The 11,387-nt window shown below is 38.2% G+C and overlaps 1 protein-coding gene across 1 annotated transcript in view; it reads right to left on the bottom strand.

Moving 5' to 3' along the window:
• Nucleotides 1–11,387, bottom strand: part of LRP1B (low density lipoprotein receptor-related protein 1B) — a 2,342,762-nt gene that overhangs the window by 919,216 nt on the left and 1,412,159 nt on the right. The window contains exon 31 of the mRNA XM_006834597.1: nucleotides 6,620–6,714. Within this exon, the coding sequence (XP_006834660.1) occupies nucleotides 6,620–6,714 (95 nt within the window). The remainder of the gene's footprint in view (nucleotides 1–6,619; nucleotides 6,715–11,387) is intronic.

Raw genomic sequence — 11,387 nt, 5'->3', positions numbered from 1 at the left:
CGTGGCGTCAGTTCTGACTCATAGTGACCCTATACAGGGTTTCCAAGGCTGTAAATCTTTACGGGAGCAGAAAGCCTCATCTTTCTCCAGCGGAACAGCTGGTAGTTTCGAACTGCTGACCTTGCGGCTTGCAGCCCGATTTGTAACCACTACACTACCAGAGCTCCTTACACCAGGACTGTAGTTCCTACCAAATGATTGAGTGTTGTAGCTGTTGTTGTAAGTGCCCTCGAGCTGGTTCTGACTCATAGTGACCCTGTATATTGTTTCTGAGGCGTGACTAGTGAGCTTGAACCACCAACCTTGCAGTCCAAACCAAGTTTGCTGTCTAGCACATTAACCCATAGTGCCAGATCGGGACTAAGGCCATGAAAATAGAGTGTACAGGACTTTAATGTGGCAACTGGTTAGTTTGCCATCCCACCAGATTTCAAAGGAGCATCTCAGAAGCAAGAGTAGAAAACCTCAGGACAATCAAGAAGAAAAGCCAGGAGATTCCTGCTAAGAAAATGGGAAGGAGTAGAGGTCTCAACATTCAGAAAGAGAATGACAGACTTCTCAGTCCATGGCTTGAGTAGAGCTGAGGGCCTTCAGGGAAGAGCTGGCTCTTGAATGGGGCACCTTTTGGGCAATTACCAATAGGGCTAAAGGAGCTTATAATGGAGCTTATAATTGCCCAAGTAAGGCAGAGGCTAAGGAGCTGAATGGCTAAGAGGTTGAGGATGAGAGGCTTCCTTAAGGTGTGACTGAGAAGCACTCCTAACCAGAGAACTGATGTATACTGAGTTGTTTCTGATCCTGAATTATACATGGATGAGTATCATCTGTGAGTTCTGTTTGGTTACTACCATGAATTATTGAACTCAGCATAGAAGTTGAGAGTGTTGCAGCAGAGATGGTTGGTGTCAGGACAGGGTAAAGAAGACTGAGGGTGGAGGTATAGGAGTCAGCCCTAGGCTCATGTAGAGTTTGATTTTCCTTCCCTATGTTTTGCAAATCTACTGGGCAAATCTGCACAGGAACTTTTTAAAGTATTGAAGAGCAGAGATGTCAGCTTGAGGACTAAGGTGCGCCTGACCCAGGCCATGGTGTTTTCAATAGCCTCATATGGATGTGAAAACTGGACAGTGAATAAGGAAGATCGTAGAAGGATTGATGACTTTTAGTTGTGATGTTGGAGGAGAACACTGAAAGTGCCATGGACTGCCAAAAGAACCAATAGATCTGTTTTGGAAGAAGTGCAGCTCCTTGGAGGCCAGGATGGCTAAGCTTCATCTCTCATACTTTGGACATATTGTCCGGAGGAAACAGTCGCTGGAGAAGGATGTCATGTTGGGTGAGGTGGAGGGTCAGAGAAAAAGAGGAAGACCCCTAACGAGATGGATTGGCCAGGTGGCATCATTGATGGACTCAAGTGTGGCAGCGGTAGTAAGGTTGGCCCAGGATTGGACATTGTTTCATTCTGCTGTGCATGGGGGTTTCTATGGGTCGGTTCCAACTCGATGGCACCTGACAAAAACAAATGTTTTGCAAATAGGGAATCAAAAATTTTGTGTGAGTTGCTATACTGGGATATTCACTTTACTGCAATGTTCTGGAGCCAAACCTGCAATGTTTCTGGGATAAATATGCAAATACAAGTTGATAAATTGATTAAACTGTTTAATTTAATTTAATTTATTTACATGTATTTGTTCTATCTGAGGAGTTCTGGAAAGCAATCAACTGTAAGTTCGGTTTGAACCACAATGTCGGCAGTTCAAATTGACCTTCCAAAACCCTTACAGGGCTGCTGAGTCAGAACCGATTGGACAGCACTTAACAATAACAATAATATTCTCAGTCCTGAGCTACTTCTACATATGTGAAGGATTTAGGATGAGCTTCAATTAAATAACTATTGCTTATTTAAAGTGAAGAGTACTGGAAGCACTTATTGATGAAGATATGTATGGATTATACACCTCAACATCAAGAAAATATAAATCCTCATAATTGGACCAATGAGCAACATCATGATGAATGAACACAGAAAATATTAAAGTTGTCAAGGAATTCATTTATTTATATTTACAATCAATGCCCATGAGAGCAATAGTCAAGAAAGAATAAATAAATAAAGACATTATCACATTAACAAATCCACTGTAAAATACCTCTTTAACATGTTAAAAACAAAGATGTTACCTCAGTGACTAAGCTGTGCTGACCCAAGTTATGGTATTGTCAACTGCCTCATATGCATGTGACAGTAGTACAATGACTAAAAAAGACTGAAAACTGCTGCATTTGAATTATGGTGTTGTCAAAGAATGTTTAGTATACCATGGACTTTCAGACGAATGAACTAGCCTATCTCGGAAAAAGTACACCCACAATGTTTCTTAGAAGCATGGATAGCTAATCTTCACCTCATGTAATTTGGATATGCTATCAGGAGGGACCAGTTCTTGGAGAAGGCCACAGTGCTTAATAAAGTAGAGAGAATAAATAAGAAAGACCCACAATGAGTTGGCATCACACAATGGCTGCAGAAACAGGAGCACAAATAGCAGTAATAGAGCAGATAGCACAGGATTAAGCAGGATTTAATCTTGTTGTACATAAGGATTAGGGAAGCAATGAGTTGGAACCCAGTGGGCAGCACCTAACAAAAAGGGTAAACATCTATATTTTTAGTATTTAATATTTAAAGGGACTGTAAGCAAGGCATTTTAGAAAAGACCATACAGATGTCGGAAGAGACTCAAACTTGCTCTCCATTGTAGAGATGCTAAAGCAAATGGAAGAAATGAGGAGACAAAGAACTGAATAGAAACTTTCAAAAGGCAGCTCGACAGCTGGGGACTTTAGATCCAGAGAGGGAGAGCGACTGTGTGCTGAAGACTGGGGGTGGGGGAAGTGTAGGGGGCAGGCTTGCAGGGTATACCCCTTGGTAGGTTGATTGATGCTGCATGGAGGGGATTGTAACCATGGCAATGAAATGATATGTGATAGAATGAATGGAAAACTAATGTTCTCCTATGTAAACTATCATATAATTCACACTAAAACATTAAAAAAATAAAAGGCAACTCAAGGAGCTGTCAAATCTTGCAATGAAATGTTCAAAGCCCTGGAGTTAGAAAAACAAAAGGGTAGAACATGCTCAGCATTCATCAAGCTGAAGGAACTAAAGAAGTAATTCAAGTCTCCATTGAAAAAAATATTGAAGGATTCTATGAGCAAAACATTTAATGACTCAGAAAGCATCAAAAGAAGATGGAGGGAATATACAGAGTCACAGTACCATAATGAGATGGTTGATGTTCAACCATTTGACAAGGTAAGATATGATCAAGACCCAATGATACAAAAGGAAGACATCCAAGGAGCATTGAAGGCATTGGCAAAGAACATAAATTGAATTTTTTCAACAAGCTGATGAAGCACTGGAGGCACTCTTTCATCTATGCCAAGAAATTCGGAACACAACTTCCTTGCCAATTGACTGGAAGAGATCAATATTTATGCCCATTCTAAAGAGATGTGACCCAATCGGATATGGAAATCATCAAACAATATCATTAATATCCCATGCAAGCAAATTTTTGTTAAAGATAATTCAAAAATGGCTGCAACAGTACATTGACAGAATTACCAGAGTTTCAAGCCAGATTCAGAAGAGGATGTGGAGTGAGAGATATCATTGCTGATGTCAGATAGATTTTGGCTAAAAGCAGAGAATATCAGAAAGGTGTTTACCTGTGCTTTACTGACTATGCAAGGGCTTTCAATCGTCTGGATCATGACAAGCTATTGATAGCATTTCAGAGAACGACTATTCCAGAAAACTTAGTTGTGTTCTTGAGGAACCTGTTCTAAGAGCCAGTTGTTCGAACAGAACAAGAACACACTAAATGACTTAAATTAGAGAAGGTGGGCAACAGGGCTGTGTTCTTTCACCATACTGATTCAATCTGTATGCTGAGCAAAAAATCAGAGAAGCTGGATTATATGAATAAAAATGTGGTATCAGGATTAGAGGAAGATTCATTAACAAACTGTGACATGCAGATAATACAACCTTGCTTGCTGAAAGCAAAGAAGACTTAAAATACTAGCTGATGAAGATCAAAGGCCACAGCCTTTGGTATGGGTTGCACTTCAATGAGAAGAAAACAAAAATTTTCACCACTCAACCAATAAATAACATCATAATAAATGGAGAAAAGATTGAAGTTGTCAAATACTTCATTTTGCTTGGTTCAACCACCAACACTCATTGAAGCACTAGTCAAGAAATCATATGACATAGGAAAATCTGCTGCATAAGACCTCTTTAAAATGTTCAAAAGCAAAAATGTCAGTTTGAGGACTAAGGTGTGTCTGACTCAAACCATGGAATTTTCAATAAACTCATATGAATGCAAATATTGGACAGTAAATAAGGAAGACTGTAGAAAAACTGATGTATTTGAGCTATGGGGTTGGATGAGAATATTAAAAGTACCATGGACTGTCAAAAGAACAAACCAATCTGTGTTGGAAGACATACAGACAGAATATTCTCTGGAAGCCAGTATGGCCAGACTTCATCTCTCATGCTTTGGACATATGGTCGGAAGAACCAATCCCTGAAGAAAGATATCACGTTTCATAACATGGAGGGTTGGAAAAAAAAGAAGACCCTCAATGAGATGGTTTGGCACAGTGGCAGCAATGATGGGCACAAACATAACCATGATTGTGAGGTTGGCACACAACTGGGCAGTGTTTCTTTATTTTGAGCACAGGGTCACTATGAATTGGTACCTGCTCAATGGCACCTAACAAGAACATAAGGATGACATAATTTATCAGATAACACTGACCTTACTTTGTGTTCTAGCTAGGAAAAAAATTAGATTGGTTTATTGAGAATGGGTCAAGGCTCTCTTTCAGCATCATGGTGTTTTACTCAATGATTTACAATGATTGGTGATTCCGTTATCCAATACTGCTATCATAGGAATACTACCACTGCTATTTTGACAAATAGAAATGTATTCTTTTACAATTTTGGAGACTAGATGTCCAAACTAAGGTGCCAGCTCTAGGTGAAGGCTTTCCTCTCTCTGTTGACTCACGATTTATGAGAAAGTTCCTTGTCTTTTTCCATCATTTGTGGCCCCAGTCTTCTTTGGAAATCTCCATGTGTCTTGGCATCAATCTTCCACTGTGTCTAGGAGGTCCCAAGTGCAGGTACCCTGAATCCTAAGAATATGCTCCCCTCATGGATCTTCTTTCTTGGTGATAGCAAGCCCCCTCTCTCTCTTCTCACTTTTTTTTTTTGTTTTTTATCCTTTTATCTATTATAACATAAAGGAATGAAGTGGCTCTGTAGGATAAGCACTGAACTTATCCTACTGAACCACAAGGTCAGTGGTTCAAGGCCACCAGCCATTCTGTGTGAGAAACATGAGGTTTTTCTACCTTACACCTGTAAAGATTTTCAGCCTCGGAAAACCAGCAGTCACTATGAATTGGAAATGACTCCATGGCAGTTATCAACAAAATTTGTAAGATAAAAGTTGATGCAGGCAACACTCCAAGGAAATTCCCCTTACATGGATCAGGGTTATGATCTTATTAAGGGCTTTTCACTCCATGCTAATCCTCTTATATCAGATCAGCTCAGATCACATCACATCAAATAATAGGGGATGATTACAGCAATGCATGACTGTTAAAGTACTGAGAATCCTGTCCCCACCAAGTGGACATATATATTTTGGGGATACAATTCAATCCATGACAACTGGGAAATGTAAAATAACTAAATAAACACATTGCAGAGTGAATAAGAATGAAATACTAGTTTTTGTTCTGTTTACTTTTTATTATGAGTTTTGTGAAGGATTGCAGAGCAGATCATTGGTGTTACATTCAACACATCAGAAATACTTCGTTTCAGCTCAATGATTGCAATGTCCTCAATAAAACATCATTCATCCTACTCCTACTCTGTGTTTCTTGTTTCTATTCTTCTTTCTTTCCCAGTCCTTCTGAACGTTAATGTTGGGGAAATTGCACCATTTTGTTCTCAAATGGTTGACCATTCCATGGTGTGCATGATTCAGTTGTGTTGCTTTCCCCCGTAGACCTATCTACAGAGTGACTGAAAACTAAGCCATGGGGTGGTGTCAATTCCAGACCTTAAAGTTGATCAAGGTATATACCAAATTATTAAACCCAAATCATTTTAACTATTAAGAATAGCAAAATGATCACATTCATAGGAAGTGTAAGTACTTTGTCCACTGTGTCTGTTTATCAGACAACCATCAGCAAAACTAGATATCTATTAATTACATAGTTTTAAATTATTTCATCACTACTTAATATACTGAAAAAATATATATCTTATTAAAAGGGTTTATCTTACCTGGCAGAAAAACAATACTGCACCTCCTTACCCTCATAGAAACGTTCCCCATGGGTGGAATAAAATTGATGAATCTCTGATTTAATTTGCATTATTGATTTGTAATATTATCTTTTCAAATCTAGATCTGGATACATTGTTCAATTTCAGGTTTGTAATATTAAAAACTACAAAGATTAACTATAAAAATTAAAACAAAAACAAACAACTTACCAACTGGCTCCTTCTGGTTTTGAAAGAGAATCTTGCTATTACTGCCATCCATGTTTGCCATGTTAATTGTGTTTCCATCTGTCCAGTAGAGCTTCCTTTATACAAAAATATATGAATTTATAAATTAGTTGTAGACACAGTTGATGTTTAAAAACATGCACTGAGGAGCAAAATAAATATTATTATGTATTCCTGATTCAAGACTAATTATTTTCAGGAAGTTCCAACATGTTTTTTCAAAAAAGATTTGAGACTTTCTGATGATAACTACATATTTGCTTTGGAAGAAAGCAACTTTCTTGCTTTTTCTATTCATTAAACAAAAATTATCTCACTTGCATTTTTCTCCTACTTTATTTTTCATCTTTATAAAACATTTTATTCTGAGTTGAGTGAGTGTTTATAGGCAAGATCATCAGCTTTACAGTCATCAAATAGTAGACTTTGTTTCATGTCAATGATTATAATTCCGTCCATACAACAACAGTTATCCCACTTCCTCCTGTGGTTCCTAATTGCATTCCACTCACCTTTCCACCCCTTATCAACTTTTTCCTTATAAAAATGTTGCCCTATTGATTTTGAACGATTGACCATTCCATGGTGAGCATGCCTTACTAGTGAATTTTTCTCCTAATTTAGTAAGCAAATACTTAACTATGACTTATGAGTTCCAGTGGTATTCCAGGCAAAGCACCGGGCTGCTAAATGTAAGGTTGGTAGTTCAAAACACCTGGCTGCTTCATAGGAGAAAGATGAGATTGCCTGTTCTCAAACAGATTTAAAGTCTTGGAAAACCCTAAAGAGCAGTTTTACTCTGTCCTACATAGAGTTGTTATTAGTCAGACATAGGTTTTGAGGTTGTCTATAATAAATTACTTTAATTTAAATCAATTCATCAAAATTGAAATACGTTGTTGTTTTTAGGTGCCATCAAGTCAGTACCGACTCATAGCAACCTTATGCACAGCAGAACAAAACACTGCCCAATCCTATACCAACCTCACTACTGTTGTCACGCTTGAGTCCATCAATGCTGCCAGTTGGCCAATCCATCTCATTGGGGGTCTTCCTCTTTTTATCTGACTCTCCACCTTACCAAACATGATATCCTTCTCCAGTGACTGGTTCCTTCTGACAATATGTCTGAAGTATGAGAGATGAAGTTTGGCCTCCAAGGAGCACTCTGGCTGCATTTCTTCCAAAACGGATCTATTGGTTCTTTTGGCAGCCCATGGCCCTTTCAGTATTCTCCTCCAACACCACAACTCAAAGGCATCAGTTCTTTTACGGTCTTCCTTATTCACTGTCCAGCTTTCACATGCATATGAGTTTATTGAAAATACCATGGCTTTGGTCTGGCGCACTTTAGTCCTCAAGCTGACATCTTTGCTCTTCAACACTTTAAAAAGCTCTTGTGCAGCAGATTTGCCCAAGCAATATGTCATCGGATTTCTTGACTGCTGCTTTAGTGAGTGTTGATACTTGATCCAAGAAGAATAAGTCCTTGACAACTTCAATCTTTTCTCCATTAATAAGAATGTTGTCTGTTGGTCCAATGGTGAGGATTTTGGTTTTCTTTACATTGAGATGTAATCCATACCGAAGGCTGTGTTCTTTGGTCTTCATCAGTAATAGTGAAATATAGGGAGATAGAATTTCTTTTAACCATACTCAAGGCCTACCATAGGTCCATAATGATTAACAAGAGCATGGCACAATCTCATCTGCTTAGTATTGAACCTAACAGAAACCTGCAGTAAACAAATAATTAATGACTGCCATTATAACTGTTAAAGGAGCTCTGGTAGCGTAGCGGTTACGAATCGGGCTGTGAACCTCAAGGTCAGCAGTTCGAAACTACCAGTTTTTCCGCAGGAAAAAGATGAGGCTTTCTGCTCCTGTTAAGATTTATAGCCTCGGAAACCCTGTACAGGGTCGTTATGAGTCGGAACCAACTCCTCGGCACATAACAACAACAACAATTCTAACTGTTATTTTTAGATGCCATCGAGTCAGTTGCATCTTAGAAAGACTCTATCAACAACAGTACAAAACACTGTCTGGTCCTATGCCACCTTCCTAACTGCTACTATGTTTGAATTCATTGTTGCCGGGACTGTGTCAGTCTGTCTTATTGGCAGCCTTCCTCTTTTTGCTGACCTACAACTTTCCCAAGCATGCTATGCTTCATGATATCCTCCTGATAACATGTTCAAAGTACAAGAGACAATTTTTTTTTTTCCATCCTAGCTTCTAAGGAACATTCTGGCTATACTTCTTCTAACACAGATCTGTTCTTTTTTCTAGCAGTCCATCCGTGGTGCATTCAATACTCTGTCAATACCATAATTCAAATGCATTGATGCTTCTCTGGTCTTCCATATTCATTGTCTAACTGTCATATGCCTAGATAACGAAATACCATGACTCCGGTAAGATGCACATAAATCCTGAAAGTGACATCTTTGCTTTTGAACATTTTAAAAAGGTCTTGTGCAGCAGATTTGCCTAATGTAACAACTGGTGTGATTTCTGGTCTGCTGCTTCCATGAGCATTGATTCTGGATACAAGCAAATTGAACTTTTTGTCAACTTTGATCTTTTCTCCATTTAACATGATGTCATTTATTGGTCCAGAGCAGAATTCCTCATGAGCACACTTACGTGTTCCAGAATATAGTTTTTTACAGTATTATCATAGTCAATAAAGCACCCATAAACTTCTTCCTGGAATTATCTTGCTTTCAGACAAGATTCATCTGATATTAGCAATGATAGCCTTCATTTCACATCCTCATCTGAATGTAGCTTGAATTTCTGGAAGCTCTTTGTTTATGTACTGCTACATATATTTAAAAATTATATTCAACAAAATTTTCCTTGACTGTGTTATTATATTGTTTGATGATTTCTACATTCTGTTGGGCCACCTTTCTTTGGAATGGGCACAAATATGGATCTCTTCCATTTTGTTGGCCAGGTAACTGTCTTCCATGTCTTGCACACATGAGTGAGCACATCCAATACTGCATTAGTTTGATGCAACATTTCAATGTTTATTTCATCAGTTCCTGGAGCCTTGTTTTTAGCCAATACCTTCAGTGTTGCTTGGAATTCTTATTTCATTACCATTGATTCCTCATTATATGGCACCTCTTGACATGACTGAACATCAAACAATGCTTTTTGATACAGTGACTCTTTGTATTAACTCCACATTCTTTTCATGCTTTCTGCAAGTTGCTGCTGTTAGCTGTTCAGTTAGTTCCCACTCATAGTGACTCTGTATAGAGTTTCTAAGGAGAAGCTGGTGAATTTCATCCACCTATCTTTTGATTCAAACCGACTTGCAGTCCAGGGCTTATCTTGCAGTGCCACACCAGGACTCCATTTGTCCATCAACCCTTCATTATTTCAAATGGAGGTTTGATTTTTTTTTTTTTTTTTTCAGTTCTTTCAGCTTGGAAAACACTGTGTGTTCTTTCCTTTTGGTTTTCTAACTTCAGGTCTTTGCATACTTCATTTTAATACTTTACTTTGTCTTCTGGAACTACCCTTTGAAATTTCCTGTTCAGTCCTTTTACTTTCTCATTTTTTTCCAGTTGCTTTAGCTTCTCTACTCTCAAGTGCAAAGTTCAGAGTCTTTTATGACATCCTTTTTGGTATTTTGTTTCTGTCCTATCTTTTTAATGACCTTTTATTGCTTCCTGTATGATGTTCTTGATCTCATCCTACAACTCTTCTGATCTTCAGTCATTAGTATCTAATGCATCCAATCTGTTCTTGAGATGGCAATTAAATTCTAGTGGAATATATTCAAGGTCATATTTTGGCTTCTGTAGACTTTTCAAAATTTTCTTCAGTTTCAGTCTGTGCTTGCATATGAGCAATTGATGGTCTGTTCCACAGTCTCTCTCGGCCTTGTTTTGAATAATGATATGGAACTTTTCTACCATCTCTTTCCACATATGTAGTCAATTTGATTTCTGTGTATTCTACCTGGGGAGATCCATGTGTACGGTCATTTTTTATGTTGTTTAAAAAAGGTATTTGCAATGAACAAATCACTGGCCTTGCAAAATTCTATCATGTAATCTCCACCATCATTTCTATCACCAAGGCCATATTTTTCAACTACTGGTCCCTCCTTTTTGTTTCCATCCTTTGCATTCTAATCACCTGTAATTATCAATGCATAATGATTACATGTTTGATCTATCTCTGCATTCATTTATCTATGTATCCATATATGTACACATACCTGTGTGTGTATGTGTGTATATGTTGTTGCTGTTAAATGTTGTAAGGTCAGTTCAAATGCATAGAAACCCTGAGGAGCAGTTAATGGGTTTGGACTGCCAACCTTGCAGTTAGCAGTCTAGTGCTTATCCTTAGAAACAATAACATATGTGTATATAGAGATGTGGCATATAGATGTGGCACTGTAGGATAAGCATTAGACTGTTATTCCCAAAGTTGGCAGTTCAAAACCACCAACCACTCCTTGGAAACCCTACGCAGGGTCACTATGAGTTGGAATTGACTTCATGGCATTTAACAATAATAACATATGTGAGTGTGTGTATATGTATTGTTGTGAAGTGTCATCTAGTTGGTTCCAACTCATAACCACCCTGAACAGCATTTCCAAGGATCAGCTGATGAGTTTGAACATCCAACCTTGTTGTTCAAATAGACCTTGTGGTTTAGTGCTTATCCTATATCACCACAACAGGACCCCATCTATATATACACATACACATAT

Source organism: Chrysochloris asiatica, unplaced genomic scaffold, assembly GCF_000296735.1.
Source record: "Chrysochloris asiatica unplaced genomic scaffold, ChrAsi1.0 scaffold00012, whole genome shotgun sequence".
In the NCBI taxonomy this organism is placed as follows: Eukaryota; Metazoa; Chordata; class Mammalia; order Afrosoricida; family Chrysochloridae; genus Chrysochloris; species Chrysochloris asiatica.
Note: the sequence above shows the minus strand (reverse complement) of the source record. Positions and strands in the feature narration are given on the sequence as shown.